The 25,821-nt window shown below is 43.1% G+C and overlaps 1 protein-coding gene across 9 annotated transcripts in view; it reads left to right on the top strand.

Moving 5' to 3' along the window:
* The first annotated feature begins 9,206 nt into the window (after window positions 1-9,206).
* Window positions 9,207-25,821, top strand: part of TNIK (TRAF2 and NCK interacting kinase) — a 384,684-nt gene continuing 368,069 nt past the window's right edge. For all 9 annotated transcript variants that reach the window (XM_034998906.1, XM_034998896.1, XM_034998868.1 and 6 more), the window contains exon 1: window positions 9,207-9,711. In XM_034998906.1, coding sequence (XP_034854797.1) covers window positions 9,655-9,711 — 57 coding nt within the window. In that variant the 5' untranslated portion in view covers window positions 9,207-9,654. The remainder of the gene's footprint in view (window positions 9,712-25,821) is intronic.

The following is a 25,821-nucleotide window of genomic DNA, read 5'->3' as shown; positions in this document are numbered from 1 at the left end:
ATATTTATACTTAGTCTGATATGTTTGTCCTTATGCCTGCTACATCACTCTTTGGTTACAAGCAACAACAGAAACCAACTCTGGTTAACATGAACAAGAGGCAAAAATATTGATTATGGAAAACTAATAGTAAGGCTGGAAGCAAGCAGTAGGTCTTAGTTTCCAAAAATACTGCAGCAACTTCCATCCCACATGTTCTTCTTTAATGTGACTTGGACACTCCTCACATCAAAAGATGGGAAATATGTCTTCCTCTTGAACTAGGTAGCTTTGTGACAATGGCAGAATTAAAGTCACATGACTTTTGAGGCTAGGTCATAAAAGGTGATACAACTTTTATCTGGTTTTCATGAAATGCTTGTTCTTGAAATTCCGCCACCATGTCAAGAAGACCCAACACCCCACAGAGAGACTGACCTGGAGAGGAACCAAAGTTTCCAGCCATCAGCTTTGGCTGAACACTCAGCAAGGTAGCCAGCACCAAATTTACTAGGTCAGTGAGTGAGTCGTTTTGGAAGTGGGTCCTCCAGCCCTAGCTGATGGTCTGTGAAGCACATGAGCCTTCCCTACCAAACTCTGGCCAGATTACAGATTTGTGAGCTGAAGAGATTAATTGTTGTTTTATTCATTAAGTTTTGAGGTGGTTTGTTGCACAGCAATAGATAACTAGCACAGAGAACCAAGCTTAAAAATGGGCAGGAAGCAAGGCAACTTCTGAGAAATAGGAAGGAGAAATGGACTTTGGTAAATACCTATGGGTAGGGTACCACAAATGGAATGAATGACCACTAACCATTTTCATTCTTCTTTTTTTTTTTTTAAAAAAGATTTTATTTATTTATTTGAGAGAGAGAGAATGAGAGACAGAGACCATGAGAGGGAGGAGGGTCAGAGGGAGAAGCAGACTCCCTGCCGAGCAGGGAGCCCGATGTGGGACTCGATCCTGGGACTCCAGGATCATGACCTGAGCTGAAGGCAGTCGCTTAACCAACTGAGCCACCCAGGCGCCCCATTTTCATTCTTCTTAAGGTCTAGGTTTCTGTGCAGAGGGCTGCCTCAGTTCTGATTTCAGATACTCACTCAATCTTTGGCTACCAATGGGCAGAAAACCTGGGAAATAGCCTCAGTAATATGTAACCACAGGGAGACAATCATTCAAAAGGAAATATGGACACAGTAAGTCTTAGTGGTTTTTTATTGCTGTTGTGACAAATTACCGCAAACATAGTGGCTTTAAGCAACACAAATTTATTATCTTACAGTCTACTGGTCAGAAATCCAAAATGGGTCACACAGAGCTAAAATTAAGGTGTCAGCAAGGCTGCATCCCTTTCTGGAGGCTCTAGGGGAGAATCTGTTTTGTTTTTTTTTTTCGTTTAGTGTCTACAGGTGTCTGCATTCCTTGGCTTACGGGCCCTTCCTTCATTTTCAAAGGCAGTAATGTTGCATTTCTCTGTGCCTTTCTTCCATGGCACATCTTCCTCTATGACTCCTTTTTTGCCTCCTTCTTTCACTTTTAGACACCCTTGTTATTACACTGGGCTCATCTTGATATTTAGGATAACCTTCTCATCTTAAATTCCTTAACTTAATCACATCTGCAAAGTTCCTCTTGCCATCTAAGATAATATATTTGGGGACTGGAACATAGACATCTTTGGGGGGCTATCAGTCTACCTATCATAGTATACAAAAGCAGAATGGATACTGAGTAGGCCTGCCACTCTAAAAACACATCCTTTACACTATTCTATCTCATGGTTTATATTTTCTTTCTTCTTCATTTTATTAAATTTGTCAGGCTGTTCTTGTTCTATTTTTATTCCCACTCAACTAGTTTGTAACTTAAATATCTGATTTACTGGCTTTTTTTTTTTTTTAAGATCTTATTTATTTATTTGAGAGAGAGAGAAAGAGTGAGCATGAGCTGGAGGGGGAGGAGCAGAGGAAGAAGGAGAGGCAGACTCCCCACTGAGCAGGGAGCCTGATGCGGGACTCGATCCCAGGACCCTGGGATCATGACCTGAGCCAAAGGCAGACGCTTAACCGACTGAGCCACCCAGGTGCCTCTTAAACATTCAGTTTATATTTGCCTGTGTGGTGACCCTTATATCAATCATGCAAAATTGACTTACATTTTTCTGTGTATGTTTAGAGATTGTATGTAAATACATCTCCAAATAAGACAAAAATCTTCTCATGGTTCTCTCTCTCTCCCTTCCTTTTACCCTCATGATAAGATGATTTTAGTTATAGGTTATCATTATTTCATTTTTACTTTATGAGTCAGCAATGATAAAGACAATGAAAAGTTTTAATTTTTATTTTCTATAACAAGGAGTGTTTGGTTACAAATAACAGAATACCCAACTAAAGGTGGCTTAAACAAATTGAGAAAGACTTATTATGTCCCATAAGAAGAAGGTCAGTCATCTTGTTCCTGGATTAGTTAACTTAGTGACTACTTTAATGATGTCATGAAGGATCTAATACCTTTTATCTTTTGCTTTCGTTCCCAAGCTCATCCTGACCTGGCAGGAAGATGGCTGCTATAGCTCTAGCAATTATTTCTGCACACACCCATATCTGAAGACAATGTATTTGTTACCTATTACTGTGTAACAAATCAAGTGGCTTAAAGAACAGTAAAATATATGATCTCTCATGGTTTCTGTGGGTCAGGGATTTGGCAGCAGCTTGACTGAACTATCGTAGCTCAGGGTCTCTCACGAAATTGCATTCAGAGCCAGCTGGAATCACAGTCATCTGAAGGTTCAACTGGGCTGGAACATCCATCTCAAGGCAGCTCACTCACAGGCTGGCAAGCTGCGTGAAACGTCCACAGGATGTGACAATTGGCTCCCCTGACAGCAACGGTTTTCAACTGGGAATGATGTTGCCTGCCAGGGGACATCTAGCAATGTCTGGAGATATTTGGGGTTGTCCTAACTGGGAAGGTGTTATTGGCAGCTAGTGGGTAGAGACCATGAGTGCTGTTAAACATCCTACACTATACAAGGTAGCCCCCTACAACAAGAGTTATCAGACCCAAAGTGTCAATAATGTTGAGACTGAGAACCCTGGCATTCGAGCTGGGAACCAAGAGAACAAGGTAAAAGCTGAAATGCCTCTTATGACTCAGGTTTGGCAGTCCTCTATTCTATGTTAGTGGGCCCTACACAAGGGTGTAAATACCAGGGGGTGAGGCTTGTTGGAAGCCATCTTGGAGAATGATTACCACAAGCAGAAAGCTGTTCCTGGCACTCTTCTCTTCTCTTTGGTCCCTTTTCTTTTTTCAGTTTTCAAAGAGGAAAACCATTTTTATAACCCCCCACCAGACTTCTCTTCACTTCCCTTAAGTCAGTGTTGCAAGATATGTCTGTGCCTAAAGCAATTATTAGGACAAAGAATAGAAAATTATATGACGATTTTAGACGAGTTAATGTTGTCTCCCTCTGGTACTAGGAAGAGCTCATATTCTTTAAATACATGGAGGATAAATTCTCAGAATCAGAGTTTTGCTAGTAAGGAAGAAAGAGAATGACTTTGTATGAGTCATACACAGGGTTCGCTATCTTTGCTTCCCATTGTCTTTTATATCACACATTTTCTTCTTGGATTCACTTTTCTCTTTGGCAGAATACATTTTCCAATAATAATTTAAGAAATAACCAACCATTTGAATCCCTAGGTCTCTGAAAATATGTGATTATTTTGTACTTTCTTAAATGCTAATTTAGTTGGGTAGAGAATTCTACATTAGAATACTTTGTCCCATTATCCCATATGTTAGATTGATTTGTCCCAGCATCCATTGTTGCTGATGAAAAATAGGTGAACTGGTTAGAATTTCCTTATCCTTGATGCTCTGAAATTCCATCATGATGTGTTCAAGTGTGGTATTTTTTACTTATGCACTAAATGGGAGCTTTTAGCCTCAAGATAAATTTTCTTTTCTTTTTCCCTTTTTAAAAAGATTTTATTTATTTGAGAGAGAGAGAGAACACAAAGGGAGAATGAGAGGGAGAAGCAGACTCCCCACTGAGCAGGGAGCCTGATGTGGGACTCAATCCCAGGACCCTGAGATCATGACGTGAGCCGAAGGCAGATGCTTAACCATCTGGGCCACCTAGGTGCCCTGAAGATACATTTTTCTATTATTTCTTTGAGTATTCCTTTCTATCCATTCTCTAGATGGATATCAGATGAATGTTGGAACTTTGATTTATTCTCCATATTACTTAAATTTTTGCTCATTGCTTTATCTATCCTTTCTTCTGCAATTTGGGATAAAACTGGGCCCAATCTTCTAGCTTACTAATTCACCTTTCAGTTCAGCTTGAGTCAGTATAGCATAGTGATTAAAAGCCTGAGTTCAAATCCTGATTCAGTCATTTATTACTGTGTTGCCTTGAGTAAGTTAATTAAACTTTCAAGTCTTCAGTTTACTCATATGTAAATGAGTATGCTAATATTATTGCCTACTTCAGAAGATTATAAAGATTAAATATGTTAATGCATGACTGCTTAGAGGAGTATCTGCGGCATAGTATTACTTATTATTGTTCAATCTATAAATTTATTTTATTTATAGATTATTTATTTGAGAGAGAGAGAGAGAGAGAGAGAGCACGAATGGGGGGAGGGGCGGAGGGAGAGGGAGAAGCAGGTTTCCCCGCTGAGCAGGGAGCCCATCATGGGACTCAATCCCAGGACCCTGGGATTATGACCTGAACCGAAGGCAGATGCTCAACCGACTGAGCCACCCAGGCGCCCCTATACATTCACTTAAAAAATTTCAATAAATATATTAACTATTCATCTAACTGGCTTGTTTTCATAATAACCTGGTTATTTTATGAATGTAAGATCCTGTATTATTTTTTTGAGGATAATATATATGTATATATGTTATAAAATTTCTTTTTGCTCTATGAACAATAACTTTGGGTCTTCAGTCTGTTTGTTGATTGCAGTTGGTTCCTTTCTTTCATAGTAATAGCTTTTTAGGAACAACGGTGGATTGTTTGAAAATCTCATTTGCCTATCTGTGGTGTCGACTCTAAAAGATTTTATTTATTTATTGGAGAGAGAGAGAGCATGAGCAGGGGGAGGGGCAGAAGGAGAGGGAGAGAGAATCCCCAAGGAGACTCCCCAATCAGTGGGGAGCACGACTCAAGGCTGGATCCCATGACCCTGAGATCATGACCCGAGTGAAAATCAAGAGTGGATGCTTAACCGCCTGAGCCACCCAGGAACCCTTGTGGTGCCAATTCTAATTCTGAGTACTTGCTTTGCTGACTGTGGTGTGAAGGGGGGCAGCATAGAATGTCCTGCATGGCAGGGGATACAGGTAGTTTACCTTCTGTGTGTGTCTGTGCACGTGTGTGTGCATGTGTATGTGGTCTCCTTTCTCCTGGCAACTGGTCAGCAGCCCTTGGGATGATACCCTCTCTCCTTGACCCGAGCACCCATACTTACAGAGAGAGCATCTGTCAGGGTTGGGGGTGGACATGTCCACCCACTGATTCTCATTATCCTGCTTGATTTTGGTCCTATCATTTGTCACTATCTAACATAATCTTAGTTATGGATCATTTATTTACAATTTGATTATTTGCCTCTGTGAAAGCAAATCTCCAGGACCTACTATTGTGCCTCGCACAGAGTAAATGATTTATGTATTTATGGAATGAATGGATTAATGCCATTCTTTAGTTTCTTACCGTGATGGAAGTGTCTGCTCCTTGTAGCCGTTACCTCTGAGCTGGAAGCCTCCCCAGCTCTCACCCTCGTCCTACCCTGTACAGTTTTGGTTTACAGATCTACTGGCAATCAAATCCTACCTGCTTTATCTAATCCAGGAAGTCCTCTGAATTGCTGGACCACTGATGCTCCCTTTTTTGTCTTCCAGGACACTAATGAATGTTTTAAAACACATTTCCTGTTATATCTAGGGATTTGTGGGGCTAGAAGGTGTACAGAGTGTACTTTTAGAAGCTCTACAAGCTGTGTTACTGATTTCCACAGTGTTTATTTTAGTTGGAGCATGGATGTGACATGAAATAACATTGACTCTAATAGAGGGAACTGAACCCCCTTTGGGATTCTCTCCTTTTTATAAATATTTTTAAAATAGAAAAATATTTCAAATATACAGAAAGATACAGAGAACAATACAATAAATACTAATTAGGAACCATCCATCCAGATTTCAGAATTCCAAACATTTAGCAATATTTGCTTAAGATCTTTTTTTTTTTTTTAATTAGATACCATTGTTGGAGGCTCCTTTGTACCTTCTCATCAGATTCCTCGTCCACCCTTCTCACTATCCTGAAGCTGATCTGTGTCCTTCCTGCCTGTGTCCATGCTTTTTATACATGTTTTATAAACATATCTATGTTTCAGAAACACAGATATGTTTATAGACATAAACAGCACATTGTACTGTTTTACAGGATTTCAAATTGTACATAAATGATATAAATTCTTTGAATTCTTCAGATGACACCAAGAGAAAAATCTCACTTTGGTCAAATTTTGAATGCCTTTTCTGGCATTTGCTAATTTCTCTTTTAACAAAGGAATAGCAGGCCTCAGGCTAGAAGCCTGGAGCAGGCAGCCGTAGCTAAAATTAAATAATATTGCTTTAGTTCCCAGTATATTTATTTTGGTGGTTTCCTTCTATTTTGTAGCAAGTGTTGCTACCTTTCCCTTTATAGTAGTGATTTATTGATTTATTGATTTGAGAGAGGGGGCACATCCGTGCCAGTGGGTGGGGAGGGGGTGAAGGGACAGAGGGAGAGGGAGAGACTGGGAGAGAGAATCGTAAGCAGGCTCCACACCCAGCGCTGAGCCCCCTGGGGGGCTCATCTCATTACTCTGAGATCATGACCGGAGCCAAAATCAAGAGTCAGATACCCAACCGCCCGAGATGCCCAGGCACCCTTGTTTCCTTTTAAATTAAATAAGAAAAAAAGAAAAGTGTTGATTTAAAGAAAAATATTAAGTAGATAATAGGATGGGGGGTACACAGACATAACAAAAAATGAGAGGAGCTTGTATTGAAATGGCTGAAATTTGATACACACTTGACCTCAAGGATAATGTTCAAGTTCCTTAATGAGACATGAGAAGCTGACCTTTACTTCTCTTAGCCCAGTCACCACTATTAGCTCACCTAGGGCACAAACAGCTTGGAGTTTGCTCCTTCCCTTCCTAGCTGAAGGTGCCTCGGTTGTTGTAATCTCTCCTTATATGGTATTTCCTGCAACCATCACTGCCCCCCCACCCTGCCTCCACTTGACTCTGCTCATCCAGTCAGGCTCTACGAAGCCCTCCCCCACTTAGTACCCATCATTGTATTGAACATATAGTCTTCAAATTCTAAATCCAAGGGTAGAATTTAGTGCCATATCACAGCATCATCATGGCCTAAACAGCTTTTTAAGGTGGGAAGAAAGGATGTTTCAGATAAATTCTGGGGTATAAAACGAAGATTGTCCATGAAAAAAATGTTTATCTCATTTTTCATGTTTGGAGTTTTAAAAATAGTTACGTTCGTAGATCTAAATACCTGATCTTAATGATTTCTTTCAATGCTGAGACAATACATTACTTGGTCATCTAGATTAAGGGTAAAAAAGGGACAGAAGGAAAAAATAAGGACCATGATGGGAAGTACCATGATGGGAAATGATAGTTTGTTTGTTTTTTTTAATGTCATTTCTACATTACTTGGTGGTTTACTGCACCTTACTTATCTTAAGCTGTAGGACTTCATTAGAAAATGAGAGATCAAATCGAGCGTTCTGAATATAACACATTTAAACGTTTGACGTTTTAAGGGCAAAAGCTCCTAAACAACTGTGTGGCCATTGAGATGTTGGATCAACTTTCCAGTTTCATGTTCCCCAGTGCATATAAATAAGTACAATAATATTAACAACAACAACAAAAACACAGCGCATAGCGAATGCTGTTTAAAAAGTCTTCCAGTGTCTGCAGTCATGATGAACTAACTGCATGGACTTCCGTTCATTCATTCAAAAGTCTTATTTTGAAACTAACATTCACACCACAGGATTCAAAAGCCCCCACTGCACTTGGCCAGATGTAAATTCTCATATTAACAGAGGTGCAGATAATGCTTTCAAAACTATTGCTATATTTGGGGAAAGGCTCAATTTTAGCGTTTCTTCCTATGTATTTCGCGTGGCCAAAGCCAGAGGGGAAGGGCTGTACGGGGGGTTGGGGGAAGTGACTTCATACTTTTGATTACGGAATGTCATTTTTACCAGTGTAAACGTTCAGCCTTTAAATGAGAAAGCGGGTGGAGTGAGACCGCTCTCACGCCGTGCATTTTGTATGTGACATCTTACCCACCAGCCAAACTTTCTCCATCAGTCTGAGTAGGTCAGCGGCTGAAATGCTGCCTGAAAGGGAAACGCAGCGTCGGGAGGCGGCGTGTGCTCCTTACCCGGTGTTGCCTTTGGAGTTACCTGAAGCATTCAAGCTCTTGCACCCAGAGAAAAAGCTTCTCGTTTCACTTCGGTCCTTTCCGTGGGGGAATTGCGGTACGGGCAGGTCCTGGGTGTGGCGGTGCCAACAGGGAACTCAGATCTCCGTCTTCCCGCGCCTGGCAAACCTTCCCAGCCCCTGACCGGCGAGTGACCGGCCCTCGAGACCCGCCTTCCGGGATCCCGGGGTCGCTGGCGGACAGACCCCGCCGCCGAAGCAAACCGCTGGAGCGCAGGGTGCGAGTGCGCTTCTCCCCCATTCGTTCCGCGCCTGGAGGCGGATCCCCTTCCCTGCACACAAGTCCTTATATGCACCGGTTGCACCAGCCCGTGTTACTCCAGCCCCACAAATAATTAATGGGGGAGGGAGGCCCGCTCTTTTTTTCCCCCCTCTGGATTTGTCAGCCCTAGAGCAGTGAACCTTGCCGAAAACCCCCCTGATGCGATTGAGAGCCATTGTGTTGCAGTGCACAAACTGGACACACAAAAATAAAGCCCCTTTGCCCCTACGATAAGCGCGGCAGGGTTCGGGAACAGCTTTTCACATCCAGCCAGATTAGCCTGCAAAAGCCTGGGCGGAAAGGGTGCGCGCCCCTCCCCCATCCAGGCTGGTGCAGAGGGACCGGGTCAGGAAGCGCGGCCTCTCCCCAGTCGGAGACCACGCCTCCTCCGCCTTCCCCCCCGCCCTTTCTTTACTCCTCCCAGGAAGCGGTGATAGACAGTTCTGTGTGGTTCTCCACCCCCACCCCCCCACCCCCCCGGCAGAGTGGAGGAGTTGATGTGTCTCATTATAACAGCCAATGCAGCCGCCATCCACGCACAAGCAAAGAAGCATGTCCCATTTAAATACACCCACGCAGCCCCAGCGCCCTTAGCTGAGCAGGGCGCGCAGCCCACACGCACCGCGGCTCCGGGCTTGGAGATCCGCGCAGGTTGGGCTCCCGGACCCGGCGGACCGAAGAGCGGAGGATCGGGATCGGGTGTTGTGGGGCCGGAGTGGGCGGGGGAGGCTGGGCCCGGGGCCTCTGGCGCGACACCCGCATGAGGACGCGAGTGAAATAGACCAAGGTGGAATTTCCAAGGGAGAAGCTTCAGGGTGGTTTTGGACCATTTCTCCCGCGAAGAAGTAGACATGGCGAGCGACTCCCCGGCTCGCAGCCTGGATGAAATCGATCTCTCGGCTCTGAGGGTGAGCAGAACATGTTTTCTGATTTCTTTCCAGTGGCTTGGGTCGGGGTGAATGGGCTCGGTGCGTGAACTGGGGCCGGGACTGGTGGGCAGAGGCGAATGCGACGCGGAGCGAACCTGGCTTCTCGTTTTGATTTGGGGTCTGCTGAGGTGCTCTTGGCTAAGCCTCCACGCAAGGGCTGTGCGGTACGTGTCCTCCTTCGGTTGTGGCCAAGGCTCCCCCGAGAACCAGTGGAGCTTATGCCAGTTTCATCTTACACCAGTGTAAGAGCATTAAAATGAAATGTTCCTGGTGTGTGTGTGTGTGTGTGTGTGTGTGTGTGGTGTGCACACACGCCCCGGACGGTCATCTCGTGCCAAGGCGCAGACCCCACCGTCCCCTTTTGCAAAAAAGGATAACAGCAGCGTGAATTAAGGCACTGGCCACTCACTTTTTCCAGCTACCTGCAAGATGACATTGTGAGCCTGACTGTCCCCACGAGCCGAACCTGCCGCTCCAAGGGGGAGGCTATTGCAATGCTGGTCTTGTAGATGGCAACTGCCTCCTCTACCCTCTCTCCGCCTTCCGCGCCCGGACTCCCTCTCAGCGCTCTCTTCCATGCCAGTCTGCCGCTCACTTTTATTTATGGTTTAACTTAGCCCTGCGTGTGCTTTCTGACTTGGTGCCTCTGACATTTCAGTTTTATGGCTGAACTTAAGCAGGTGAAAGGATGTGTTCTCTGCTTTTCCCCAGGCAGACCGGAACTCCCGTTGAGTGTGTGTGTGTGTGTGTGTGTGTGCGCGCGCGCGCGCGCGTGTGTGTTCGTGTTCGCCCTGTGTCTGTGGCCAGTCCTTTGTAGAGAGCATCTACTTCCCTCCAGCCCCACTGGTTTGCGTTTACCTTCACGTGAATTGCCTCACACGCCTTTTCATTGTATTGACTAAGACATCACTGCTATAGAATCCATTTTGCTGTTGTTTTGAGATCAGAATACCAGGAGTCCCAGTGTAGCCTCGACGACTCCCCACCTCCACCCCCGACTCCCAACACCTCTTTCGGGGAAGGGGGCAGAGCTTTCTTGCCATTTTAATTAGATGCTGCCTGGCGAAAAGGGGGTGAGGGGTGGGGGTGGCGGCAGCAGCGGGGGTCTGAGAAGGATTGGATACCAATTTAAGGATGGCTTCTTCCTCTCCTGAACCAAGAATAAAATTAAAAAAAAAAAAGCAACCACATATATACTTGAAGCATGGAGGGTCGGTGAGACCGAATTGATGATGGCTCTCAACACAGACACGCAGGATGGGTGAAGCTTGGAAGTTCACACGCCCTCCTGAGGCATACATTGTTAGACCAATGCTAAATCTTGGGATTATAGACCTGAATCTTCATTACTTCTCCTGACACTGCCTCATTCTCCACTGCTATTTTAAAGAGCTACCTTTACCATCAAAGTGGTACTTTTTCTTTAGTCTCATTAATCGTCTCTCCCTGCATAGCCTCCTCTTTTTAACTTCCCCTCCTCTTCTCCTTAGTCCTTCCAAGAGGTGAGGTTTCTGCAAGGCAGCCTAGGGATGGAGAAGGAACATAGATGCCATTTGAAATGGCTTTTTTGATAGTTGGGCAGCAAAAGCCCATTCATGTGATATTACAGTAAGCTGTCTATTTCCCTGATGCAGAAATGCCATATTCAGAACCCGCTGCCCCCTGGGCAGCTGGGGGTGGGGGTTGGTAACAGGGTGGGTGCTTTGGCTAAGTCTTTGGTTTCCTGCTTTACAGACTGTGTGTGTTCATTTGCCCTACTTTCTGCGCTGTAAGTTGCTGCCAGTGGGTTAATCAGGTGGATGGATGGCCCAGACTACAGGGTAGAGGAAAGTGGCAAAGCCCAGGAGGGGGTGGGGTGGGTAGGGGGAAGGAGTCTGAACAATGGGCAAGGCTTGTGGTTTTCCTGAGCTAGAATCTCAACGTTGCTCCTCTAATGGAGAGCGCTCCGATGTGATTTTTAAGTTGGGCTTGGTTGGAGGTGTCCCTTGTGGGCTTTTTCCTGGGGAAGGTTTTCTGACATACGGAGCAGAGCCTGCAGGCTTGTGAGCAACCACGAGGGCTCACCGGCCTGCCTGGAGTGTGATTCACACACGGGAGGCCTGTGCTCTGTCATGATCCCGGGGTCCTGGGATCGAGCCCCGCATCGGGCTCCCTGCTCCACAGGAAGCCTGCTTCTCCCTCTCCCACTCCCCCTGCTTGTGTTCCCTCTCTCGCTGTGTCTCTCTCTGTGAAATTTAAAAAAAAAAAAAATCTTTAAAAAAAAAGAGACCTGTATTTTGAAAAGATATCTTTGCAGGCTTCACTGAAATCGCTCTTTGTGGCCTGGGCTTAGTGCTTTGCCTCTGTATTTCTGCCTGCAGGAGGTGTGTAAAGAGGGAGGGCTAAGGCCACCTCTAGAGATGGGAACTGCTGGCTGGAAGACTTAAATGCAGATGTGGAGACAAATGCATCCCGGATGCTGGGGGGTATGACCAGTCTTGTAGGGGGTGAGGTGTGCAGGCCGGCTGTTGAGTCCACAGACCACCTAGGTGATCTCCACAAACCAGAGGGCAGATAATGTCTCTCTGTCTTCCTAAATTAGGAGAGGTGCGTTTCTCTAGATGAGAGGTTTCATTTGTGCCTAACCCCTCAGGAAAGCCCGCCTGCCGAGAACCTCCTGGGGAATGCCTGACCCCTGAAATGCAGCCAAGGTCAGTGGCATCTAGGAGAATTTGCTGCAGCCTTAACCAGTCCCTTGCTGTTTCCGTGGCTCTTTAATGTACACAGTCAATGCTCTTTTTGTAAACCCTGAGCTCAATGCATTAAAAGCAGATTCTGTCTGGAGAGGCCTTTATCCTTCTCACTTTGGGGGCTTATTGTTCTCAGCCAGTGATCCCAGACTGGACCCAGTCTAAATTTTCCCCAAATAGCAACGATGCATAATTTAAACCAGAGCAACCAGGGACAGCACTGATCATTTAAATTATGCAAGATTTGGATGGTTTTAGAAAGTAAGATAAAATAGGATCTTCTTTGGTTAGAAAAGAGATGAAATGAATCCATTTTTATTAGTCCTGATTTTTAGAGCTCTGGAGATAAACTCAGTGTTGGGGGAGGGGGATAATTTCATAGATTTAGAGCTGGAAGAGAATTGGAGAACCCTTAGCCACTCCTTTCATTTAATACTAAGCTGAAGCCCAGAGAGTTGTAGTCATTGTCCAAGGTCACACAGCCCTGTCTCCCCTGGGGTGCGGGTGAGGGAGGCAAAAAGGGTGGTTTGGAGAGAGAATCTAGGTTTCCTGACTTCTCATCTGTGCTCTTTTCTCTAAGTCACACTGTCTGTGGCTGAATCAGAAATCAATAATACATTTTCTGCCTGAGCACAAAAAAACGGCAGCGAGGAATTATTTCACCAGAGTCATGGAATTGTATTTATCGAGAACAGAGAAACTGCTTCATGCAGGTAAACTCATAATACATAAAACCGTGGAGCATTAAGGTACCTTTGGAATTCATCTTGTTCAACCCCCCCTCAATTCTTTCTCTCCTGGCAAATGACTGTCTGAATCATCTAGGACAGATGGTTGTCCTGCATAGTACCCTCTCTCAGTAACCCATCTCCATCTGAATTGGTCCCACCGGGTCAGTCTAGATATGCACATTATTCAGATGTCTTTGCATGTGAGGTTTATAGAGTTCTATGTATGTTTTGCATAATCTATGTGGATACTCATATATAGTGTCATGATTATAAACTACCCATGTGGGTGTATGAAATGTGTGTATACATACATAGGCACAGAAAACAAGCTACTCATTCAAACTCAAGGCTTGAGTCATTCTCCCTTCAAGACATCACAGTGTTAAAAGAAATGAAATTTGCCACCAGTATGCTTTACTACATATGAAGTGAGATCAGCCCAGAAAGCTTTTTGGAGATTAGCATCTATCTGAGTCTGAGCACCTTGGCTGTCCTTAGTTTGGCCCACAGAGGAAGGCGTTCAAGGCCAAGTTTGGCTGCTGCTGACTTCATACTCTTAAATTTCTGCCAGGACTCGCACTCACTTTTCTATCTGAACAGAATTAGATGACCTCTGCTTGTCTTTTCCCCCTGCCCCTCACTGCCTTCTAGGCCCAGCTATTTCTTTGTCTCTTAAGACCTAGATTTAAGAACTGACCTCATCTGGAAGACTTGCACACATCTTTCCTGCTACACTTTTCCTCCTTGTGTTATAAATGGTGTGGGGATTATTTTCTGCCTACTTAATAAACTATGGGCTCCATGAGGCTGGAGGTTAGGTCTTGCTCATCTTTGAGTCTGTAATTGCAGTTAGTTGCATAAACGGATAAATGCACAAATTAGTGAGTAGGTGAATGGAGTGTACCGAGCACTGGGTTCTGTGTCCATGTCTTAGTAGTTCTGTGACTCCGGGTAAGTCACGTAGCCATAATTCATTTAACAATGGGAATGAACTCAACTGCTTGCCTTCCTCATATGCTGACTTCAACAATCAAAGTGTTTATGGCAATACTGTGAAAACACTAAAGTACTAAAGAAAACACTAAAGAAAACAGTAAAGCACTACACAAATAAACTATTCCATGATTAAATAGAATTTTATGGGAATCTTGATTCTACCATTTGATCCCAATGATTTCACCTAATTGAAAATGATCCTGAGAAAAAGATAACAGAAGGTCCTGCAACTTTCTAATAGTACCTTTTCCTTTTTATGTGTCCACATGACCTTGTATATTTCTCTGCTGGCCTGAGTTGACCTTTGCCCCAGGGTCAGCATTCATTACTTTTTTTTTTTTTAAAGATTTTATTTTTAAGTAATCTCTACACCCAACATGGGGCTCAAACTCACAACCCCGAGATCAAGAGTCGCACGCTGTAATGACTGAGCCAGCCAGGTGCCCCTAGCGTATTTCTAAGCTACTATCAGGTATCAGCATTATTCATTAAAACTTTCTTCTTTTTTTCTTCTCTTTTTTTAAAACTTTTCCCCTCTTTATGGATTAACCATTATTTAAATAAAACCACATTTATTATGCCTATGCCTTTACAAAGTTTGTGTATTAGGGAGGAGTGTGGGCACCTGAAGTGATACAATACTAGTCCTGCATTTAAAACCTTCTGGTCAGAGGTCTCAGGGGGGGTTAAAGAAATCTTGAAACATTATTTATTCTTTACCCCAGAGAGCTTAATTAAATTTGGCCTTAAATGAGAATTTAGTAAAGTTGCAGGAATTGATAAGATGACAATATCTTAAAATGATGATAGCAGAGCAGTTTTTTAATTAGATACATTTGTAGTTTTCTAGAGATATTAAACAGGTGTTTTCTTTGCCATGACATTGCCTCATAATAAAATAGTGTGCAGTGGTAATTATCAGAATATCAGAGAAATATGCATAATCATTTTCAGTATCCATTATTAACTGCAGTAATCTTAGTACAAAAGGGAATATAAGTCATGGTTTGCTGTTTGCATAATTGTCTACTTAGGAGGTCATAGAATATATATTTTTTTAAGATTTTATTTATTTATTTGACAGAGAGAGACACAGCAGGAGAGGGAACACAAGCAGGGGGAGTGGGAGAGGGAGAAGCAAGCCTCCTGCAGAGCAGGGAGCCCGATGCGGGGCTTGATCCCAGGACTCTGGGATCATGACCTGAGCCGAAGGCAGATGCTTAATGACTGAGCCACCCAGGCGCCCCAGGTCATAGAATATTTTGTTGATGAACGAATACCCAGCATTTTTCCTTCACGAAAATATCACACCGCCCGCTGCCTTACCTGTAAGGCTCTTTGAAAGCTTGTAATTTTGAGTCTTCTTTCTGTGTTTCTGTGTCTCTGCCCTGGTATTAGTCTTCCATGCCCTTCTCGCTCTATGCCTTTCCTTCCTTTAGGGGTATGGTTCTAACATCCACCCGGCTTTGAGCTACTGTGATTGGATCATGGCTGCCATGCCCAGCTGAGCACCCCCAGTCTCTGAGTCTGTGTTTCTGAGGGAATTTGGGATAACTTGTGTCTGAAAAATGCTTTTATGTCAAATTGGTTCTTCCATATCTGTGGGGGAAGTAGCTGTCTGAGAACAGGGCCTGAACTAGCAGTGTGCTGAGAATTCCAAGAAAATCTGGGTGATATTTTTTGAATGAAATGTTATTCTGCTCATATAAATATAAGGTTCCTAGAGGAGAGAGAGGGAGGACTTAAATAGAAAATGTTGGATGAATTCCGCTTGTAATTTCTTTCATTCTGGTTGGAAGCTTATTTCCCTCTAGAGAAAGATGATTCGCTCTCTGCTTTTTACACGCCCAGGCTCCTCTCCAGTTGTCTCTAGGGGTGCCTGGAAATTCTCAAAACACGTTTTATTTCACCCCAGTCTTATACGGCCTTCCTTGCTGTCTCTGGCATGAGGCCTTTTGCTCCATTCCTCCCTACAGGCACCGCAGTGACGGTCCCCTGGGCAGCCGCTGTGACAAGACTTGACTCCTCTGACTCTATACTGGCCCGTGCAGCCACACTGCTCTTCAGCAGCACATTTTCAGTCTCGGGGTTTCTTATTCACGGCCTTCCCTGACTCCTCGCCGTCTGCAGACCCAAGGCTGAACTCTTGGGCTATGACTCAGCCGCGCCTCCCGCCATGCGCTGCAGTTCTGACCACCGATCCTTTACTCCTGCCACAGAGAACAACTTCCTTCTCCCCATGGATGCTCTTTGGGGTGGGGGGCCCTTATCTGTGCCTCCTTGCCTAACACTAAGCATTCAGATGCCACCTTTCCCACAAAATTGTCCCTGATTTCCCTCGGGTAGTAGTTATCCATCCCATTTGTACGCCCTTTCAGAACTGACCTCACACTCAGAACTTTCTATCCCGGGGGGCACCTGGGTGGCTCAGGTGGTTAAGCGACTGCCTTCGGCTCAGGTCATGATCCTGGAGTCTTGGGATCGAGTCCCGCATCGGGCTCCCTGCTCGCAGGGAGTCTGCTTCTCCCTCTTCCCCTCCTCCCACTGTCTCTCTCACTCTCTCTCTCTCAAATAAATAAATAAATAAAAATCTTAAAAAAAAAAAAAAGAACTTTCTGTCCTGGATTATATTCACTACTAGGCAGTAAACTTCATGAAGGCAGTGCATATATTTGATTCTCTTAGGACTCACCACCGGGATGACCTTTGGGACTGCAGGACTCCTTTTGGTATATGGCTTAGAAGGTTTTTTCTCTGCATAGCTAACTAGATAGCTTTTTTTTTTCCCCCTAAAGATTTATTTATTTATTTGAGAGAGAGAGAGGGAGAGTGTATGCGTGTGGGGTGGGGGGTAGGGAGAGAGGGAGAGGAAGAGAGAGCCTCAAGCCAACTCTGCGCTGAGTATGGAGCCGAGGCGGGGCTCGATCTCACAACCCTTAGATGACAACCTAAGCTGAGCCCAAGATTTGGACACCCAACAGACTGCACCACCCAGGTGCCCTGGTAACTAGATAGCTTTAAAAATTATTATCATATTGTATATATTATCTGCAACCTGTTTTTTCAAAAATGTGTTTTCAGTTGTTTGCTGCTTTTGTTTGTTTATTTATTTATTTATAAAGTAAATTCTACATCCAGCGTGGGGCTCGAACTCATGACCTCAAGATCAAAAGTCCCATACTCTAATGACTGAGTCAGCCAGGTCCCCCTGCAACCTGTTTTTTAAACGTAATAGTCACCCTTTTTGCATGCTGTTAATGTTTTTCTATAACATAATTTAAAAAAAATTCTTTGTCGTGGGGAATTTTAAACTTAGGTGAAAGTGGAAGGAATATTGGAATGCTCATACATTCCTGGTGGGAATGTCAAGTGGTACAGCCACTTTGTAAAATACGTTGGCAGTTCCTCAAAATGTTAAATAATAGAGTTACCATGTGACCCAGCAATTCCACTCCTAGGTATATACCCAAGAGAACTGAAAACATATATCCAAACAAAAACTTGTCCACAAATGTTCGTAGCATTATTGTTCATCCTAGCCAAAAAGTGGAAACAACCCAATGTCCACCAATTGATGAGTGGACAAATGGAATGTAGTATATCCATACCATGGAATATTATTCATCAATAAAAGGAAGTGCTGATACATGCTATAATATGGATGAACATTATCCTAGGTGAAAGAAGCTGCACACAGAAGGCCACATGTTATAGGATTCCATTTATATGAAATGCCCCAAATAGGCAAATCTATAGAGATGAAACGGGGATTAGTGGTTTCTAGAGCTTGAAGAGAAGTGGAAAATGACTGCTAATTTCTTAAAATTAGGCAGTGGTGATGGTTGCTCAGCTCTGAACATACTAAAAATCACTTGTTCACTTCAAAAGGGTGAATTTTATAGAGTGTGAATTTAATCTGAATAAAACTGGTATGTAAAATAGACAGAAATAGTAGAATGAGCCCCCAACTTAACAATGATCCATTCATGCCCAGTCTTGTTTTATCCACACCTCCATCCGCTTCCTCCCCCATATTATTTTCAAGCATCATATCATTTCATTTGTAAATATTCCAGTATGCAGCTCTAAAAGATAAACACTCTTAAAAATACATAACCACAATACTATTATCAGGCTTCGTAATTAGTATGTAATTTAAAATTTCTTCAAGTATTCAGTCAGGGTTCAAATTTCTAGTCACATGTTTTTAATGACTGCTTAGCATTTTATCGTGGGGATGAATCATATTATATTTAACCAATTCCTACTGGTGAAGCTTTTGCTTATTTCCAACTTCTCAAGTCTTACAAATAGTGGGTCAATAAACATACATAGTCTTTGTGTACATCTCTGTGTCCTTAGAATAACTTCTTAAAAGTGCAGTTTATGATAAAAGCCTGTAAATGACTCTAAGGCTCTTGATACTGTTAGATTTCCTCTAAATTTCCTGTGAGGTAGGTGTCTACGACTTATAGGTGAACACATGAGGCTTAGAAAAATCAATTGATTTACCAAAAGTCATAGAGCTACGAAATGGCTGTACTTACAACTGACCTGCCCCAAAGTCACTGCCAATAGTGACCCACATGGCCATTATTTGCCCAGTAGACCTTGTCAGGACGTCAGAATTATCTGATGTATTATCTCCCTAAAGTTCACAGATTTCCCAGAAGCCTTTCTTTGGGGAACAAGCTCTCTTTGATGAGCTTATGGTGTTTAAGTGTTATTTCCTTGTGATTTTGTTTTTTAAATAACCACGGTCAGTTTAGAATATGTTAATTGTTCTTTTTCTTGCCTTAAAAATGTAAAAGCATAAAATGTGAACCGTTTGGGGATTAGCAGGGATTTCCTTGTACACTGGGTATCAGGCATGTTTACCTTCAGTCTGTCATTCTCTTTGGAAAATCACTCGACAGGTGTGTTTGGAAGACATGTGGAGTCAGGCTCAAAGGTTTCCATTTTTTAAGAACTGGAGACCACCGAATGTGCGATTGTTGCAGAAGCTAGCAAGAGGAGCCAGAAGATATGTTATAGCAGGGGCCATGCTCAAGCCTTTATCTGTCAGATAATTATTAAAGTCAAAAATCTCAAGTTGTACCTTCTTTGAGATGATTATGGATATTTTAAGACTACAGTGGAGAAAATGGAAGAGGCAGCTGGTAGCCAGAAAGGTAAAGGGCCTTGCATTTTGGAACACAAGCTGTTTTCCACCAGGTTTATAGGTAAGAAACTATTAAAATTGACACACCTTTGGGGTTGTCAGTTTTGTGGAGACCAGAGACCAACTGCCTTGCTTTATTAGATTTTATACCTTAACCCTCCATTTAAAATGCTTATAAATTATTTATGCCTAGGGTAGAAATCCAGAACTTCACATGGACATTGTTTCATCATTTCTACTTCTAGGTTTTTTTTTGTTTTTTAATTTTTTTTAGCTGCCTGTAATCAAATTATAGCAATGTGGTGGGTGGAATGGGTTGTAAGCAGTAATTGCAAACTATATTTAAATAATAATAATAATATTTAGCATTTATAGAGCACTTAATATCTTCAAAGTACTTGTAAAGATTATCTAATTAAATACCCTCTCTGGTTATAATCTGGGTATAAATGCACTTAAATTCAGAACAGGGTCATGAGAAACATATACATTTGAAAGTTAATGCTAGCTATTCTTTAAAAACCTATGCAATGATCAGAGTTAGAGCTTGGGATTCTGTTAGATTGGTTTTGTGGATCCTTTTGTTAAACCTGGTGACAGGTTTCGATTAAATCTGTACCTTATTAATGCCTCTGCTGACTTTCTGATCATTAAGGACTGAGTGTTGATCATTGCCCGGGTCCTTACAGACACTAAAATATAAACAACATCAGTAAGCTTTAAAATGGGCCTCCTCGCTGCATTTCATGTCCTGGCCTCAGATGAAACTCCCATTAGTAAGTGAAATGAAGTGGGGTTGTGCAAGAAAGAACGGCTATGCATTGCAATTTAGTAATTTCCATCTGAGAAAAATAGATTAAACCGCACAGTAGGATACATCATAAAGAAATGCACTGGAGAAATGAAACATCTTTAGTTCAACTGTACTAATGACTTCTTGCTGTTTTGGACATGTGTCTGTGTACCGTCCCCTTGCACGTATGTCCTGTGTTGGCAATTTCGATAGAGCTTGGAGCAAGGACCTGCGTGGCTTACTCAGTAGGAAGTGGAGAAGTCTGCAGTTGGTAGATTTTTAGTAAATGTTATCCTGTGCATTGTGATTTTTCTAAGAGCTGGTTGACAGGTTAACTGCCTAGACAGTAATTCTCAAAGCGAGATCCCTGGAGCAGTACCTTCACACTCACCTCTTAGGTCCTGCTTCTCTGACCTACTGAATCAGAAACTGGCGATGGGATCCAGTAACCTGTGCATTAGGAAGCCCTCCAGGTAATTTTGGTGTACTTCTGAGGTTTGGAATCACTGGCCTAAATTTTTAAAATATAGCTTTCTTTTTTTCTCGTTTCTTTCATGCTGGTTCATTCATTCATTCAACAAATATTAATGGAGCATCTACTGTGTGGCTAGCATTGTGCTAGATACTGAGGATCTGGTGAAGAAGACACCCGGGAACGCTGTCCTCATGGATCTTGGTGCCTAATGAATGGGGAGAAGCATGTGTTAAAGAAATAATTGTAAGAATGACTTACTAAATACAGGTTGTTTCGGAAAACACAGCATATCCACAGAAATTTGAGTATGCCTGAAAATGTTGCAGAGTAGAAAATAGTGATTTATTTATATAAGGTAACTGGAACTTTTTCACAAGGCGTATGGCTTCGATTTGTGGAAGGCGCATACTTTAAGGAATATGGAATTTAAAATTTCACACTAATATATGCATTTGAGTTGTTTGTAAGAAAGGGGATACTTGAACTGCAAAAGTCGACACTTTCAGCTGATAATCCTGGACTGTTTTTTGTGTTGCCTTTTTTTTTTTTTATTAGCAAGTTTAATTCAGGGGGCAGAAACCCCACCCCCATGACCAGGAAGATGCATCTTTTTAGTGCTAATTTCCTGTTTTTCCCTATGGACCTGTAGGGATTCAGTTTGAAGCCCAGGAGATGCTGGTATTTGCCTAGAAGCTGAAAAAGGAATCCGTATTCACAGCACTTTCAGCTCTACTTTTGTTTGAAGCCAAGAAATCTTTGAGTTGTGTATTTTGTGAAACAAAAAATGAAATGGACTTTTGGAATCTAGGCAGCAGGCTGAAGGATCTGACTTTTCTTGTAACAACAATCTATAAACATCTTTTACCTAGCTACCAAGATGTCCCGTGTTGTTATTTTAATCTGTAGGTTTTAGATACACACACTGCTTATATTGGGCGGTTTTTTATTTGGAGTTGTTAAGGTAACTTTGTATACAGCTCGATAATGAGTATGTACCAAGATTTTATTCCATACTTACTGCTGGGAAGATGCTTTTAAAAAATTGAATTCAAAGACCCCCCTCCAAGAAGGCCTATTTTAAAGGGAAAAGAGATGTGAGGTAATCATCATTAGCCTGGATATAAGAAATACCTAGTTAAAGAGGATACAGTTTTTTGTAATATTGCAGCTGGGGGGACAGATCCAACTTTCTCAGAAGAGGTCTTAATAACTAAAGTATCATCGAACTGTGCAAGCATTTTACTCAGGAATGTTCGCGACTCTCTAGATGGGGTTACTCTCCAGTGACTATGTCATTCAAAGAATTCTTCCCGGGACCAGGTTTGCAAAGCTTTGTTTCCTTTGGTGGTGGTAGTTTAGGCCCAGGACACTCTGAATTTGACATGGTTCCTCTGCAGCCGTCTGCACGGGTGAGAGGGCCCTCTGAGTTTTGGAGTGCTGCCGTTTTCCAGTTGAACTCATAAGACTGACTCTTTTAGAGGCCACAGACTGAGCTCGGATGGTTCTGGTGCTGGTGTCCTACTCAGGTATGGTTGATAAGGTGATAAGGTCAAAGCCAAGTGTTTGCTATTCCTAAAAGGGCACACCTCTGTTTTCTTTTTTTTAAACCGGTAGCTCTAGCACCAGAGAGAACAGGGTTTTCTTTTCATGGGAATAAACAAAATCCCTACCGAGCCCCCCTGGGGCTTAATACCCGGATGCTACTCAGGGAAAGAGCATTGCACACACTTTGGTCGGAATAATATGTATGTTCTCTCGGTGAGTATTTTAAAGACGTAACTCGCACTGGTATTGATTGTAGTCATAATTTCTTGAATATAAACAGCTTTTGTTTTGGGAGAAGAACGGATGTAAAAGTGTGAAATACAGAAGTTTACACATTTTGATGGGGGAGGGGCGGGGAGGGGAGCTGGAGAGAGAAGGGGAGGAGGAACACTGTTTCTTTAAAATCATAGTAACTCAATCTTACTCCTTTGTTTTCCTTGAGTGACTGAAAATTAGCAGGGGAAATCTCTTGGAACCCGACCAGCTGGGTACCTAAATCTCCCACTTAACTGATGGCCCCAGAAAGAGTGCTAGCGGGTAATTAGCATAGGTCCTCATAGGTCTTCATCCCTAGGAACAAAAAGGGTCCCTCCCAAGGAGGAAGCCCGTGTGTGAAGAGAGGGGATTATACACATTCAGTGAACCATCTATGATACTTAGAGTAAAATGTGAGAGGCGCAGAGATCCCAGCCCCAGATAGCGGGTTTGTTTTCTAGATTGGAAAAATGTAAATGGCAGGGGTTTGAGAGCTTGGTGTCCCTCTGGTCTCTGAACCAAGGCTCTTGCTGGTTCTCTGCATGCCCACTCCCTCCTTTAATTTGTGAGTATGTTTGTAAAAGGTATTTGGGGTTTACAAAGCAGCAGGGACATTACTGTGAGTATCCTTTATCCCCTTGAGGCCAGGTCTGTTTCTTTTCTTTTCTGAAAGCAGGGTCTCTGCTTCATAGCTTATCACCTGATTCAAGGCAAGTTGCATCAGATTTAAAGCAATAGTTCCCTGACCTTCTTTCTGGGTTCCTGCCTTCTGTAAGTTGCTGCTTGTTTGCGGGATTCATAATTAGGATTTTGTCCCTGCGGAGACTCTGTTTAGTGTGCAAGGCCCATTCTCATTTGCCATGCTTGGTTCCTTGATAACTCCGCTTCTACAAATATTTTGGTCAAATTTTCTGTGATCATTTGTTTGATATTGCATGTTAATGCTAAATGATTTCAAGCATGGTTCAAATGAACATCTCTGATCATTTCTTATCTAACTTTCAGTGAAATTTGGAATGTGAATAAATTACGAGGCCATGTGAACTTCATGGTTCCCAGAACGGCTAGTTAAAACTATATTCAGACTATGCTTCATGCCATCATAAATGTAAATCTGATTTTAAAATATCCCTGAGAATGTGGATACCCTGGAACTCTCATACTTTGCTGGTGGGATTATAAAATGGTTAAGCCACTTTGGAAAACACTTCGGCTGTTTCTCAAAAAGTTAAATATAAGTTTACTCTATGACTCAGCAATTTCACTTCTGAATATCTCCCCAAGAGACATGCAAACATATGTCCAGGCAAAAACTTGTAACCTGAATGTTCATCATAGCCAAAACCGGAGACAACTCAAGTGTCTATCCACTGATGAAGAGGTAAATAAAATAAGGTGGAGTACAATGGGATACCATCCCACAGTAAGGAAGAATGAAGTGCTGGTGCATGCTACAATGCGGATGCTATGCTAAATGAAAGAAGCCAGCGCAAAAGATCACATGCTGTATGATTCTATTTATATGAAATGTCCAAAAAGGCAAATCTGTAGAGATAGAAAGTGGATTAGTGGTTGGCTAGGGCTGGTAATGAAAACAGAGAGTGATTGCACGTAGGCATGTGGGATCTTTTTGAGGTGATGGAATATGTTCCACAATTGGATGGTGGTGATGACATGAGTGAATTTTATGGTATGTAAATTATTCCTCAATACACCTGTTAAAATATCAAGTGTCTGAGACATTGCTTCACAGCTGTACACCATGAGTCAGGCTGCTCTGTTATTTCTAGGAAGACCATCTCTTCAAGACCTTGAGAGATGGGAAGTCTGGTCCAGTCTTCTGCCTGTACTTACCTTCATGTCATCTCGTATTCTGAAGGATGTCTCCTGTTTTATAAACGTAATCATAGTAATTTCCTTCCCAGAGAAAGGACTAGAATAGCTATTCCAGTCTGAAACCATTCCTTACTGAACTGCTTTCCATTCTCTCAGTGTTTCTGCTCACCCTTCTGCTGTTCCATATGCTGTTCCCCCTGCCTAGAAGTCTTCTCCAATCCCTATTGTTCACAGACAATTTATTTGTCTTCTCCCCTACCACGACCCCCGCCCCCAGAAGAGACTATAACTTCCACAGGGCGGGACCTGTGTTTTGTTGATCTGCCTTTATTTATTTATTTATTTAAAGATTTTATTTATTTATTTGAGACAGAGAGAGAGACAGAGAGCATGAGAGGGAGGAGGGTCAGAGGGAGAAGCAGACTCCCCGCCGAGCAGGGAGCCCGATGCGGGACTCCATCCAGGGACTCGATCCAGGGACTCCAGGATCATGACCCGAGCCGAAGGCAGTCGCTTAACCAACTGAGCCACCCAGGTGCCCGATCTGCCTTTATTTATTAATGAAATGAATGACTTCTCATGACTTACAGCATAAGGCTGAACTCCTTAATTTAGCAATGCCTTTGATGGCCTAACCATTCCCTCCTTTTTTACAATACCAGCAATCACCACCCTCCTCCCTCTCCAGAGTCTTTCAAAGTGTAACGAGTTGTGGGAGTGAGTTTAATGGGTTGCAGTTGGCTTTAAAAACAATTAATTAAGATAGAGTAGAAAACGATTACTGTGCATATATCGTATATGCGTGTGTACTAAGTTACAGTGTAGAACGTATTTCTTACAGGGTCAGGGCACTACAAGGTTGAAGTTCGCTGCTCTGGCTTAGTTCATAAGATTGCATACGATTCACCTAGAGGGAATCTATTCAGTTTGCAAATTGTAGTTCAGTGATCCAGCCTGGGGCCCACAAATCTGCAACTCTGTGACCCACACATAATTCGGATGTATGTGTTCTGCATTTTAAGAAACTCTGTCACTGCTGCCATCCACCTCGCAGGCTGCAGCCTCCTGTTCCTCTCTGAAACACCTTCTGCGAGCTAGGCGCACCGCCGGGGCCCTGGATGCCTTGCCCTGGCGAACACAAGGTACAGTCTGGCTACAAAATGCAAAAGAGCGTGCTGTTCCTATGGGTGCTTGGGGAACCCCAAGCCCCACCTTTGCTCCACCAACCCTGTAATTTCACTGGGTATCTGCAGAGAGATTTGAGGAAGACGAGATGCCAAATGGAGCTATGGTCACTTGACAAAAGGAGTTCTCCAGCTTGGTGGGAGCAGAAGAGCTGAGCTCTGGGGGTGACAGCTGAGGACGGAAAGGGTCATTGCTTATGGAGGGACAAGTTGCTGGATATTGCAAGAGTCACTCTAGCCACAAGGGCATGCTTCGGGAAATGTGGGGAGGGGATAGGGCTTGGGAACTTAGCAGAAGTAACAGAATTGGGTGGGGGCTCAGAGCCAGTGGTCGCTGAGGTCATCCTCCAGGCTCACATGGTCTTGGATATTATAAAAGAAAGA

Source organism: Mirounga leonina, unplaced genomic scaffold (assembly GCF_011800145.1).
Source record: "Mirounga leonina isolate KUSES-001 unplaced genomic scaffold, KU_Mleo_1.0 Mir_115, whole genome shotgun sequence".
Classification (NCBI taxonomy): Eukaryota; Metazoa; Chordata; class Mammalia; order Carnivora; family Phocidae; genus Mirounga; species Mirounga leonina.
This window is presented reverse-complemented; position numbering and strand designations above follow the sequence as displayed.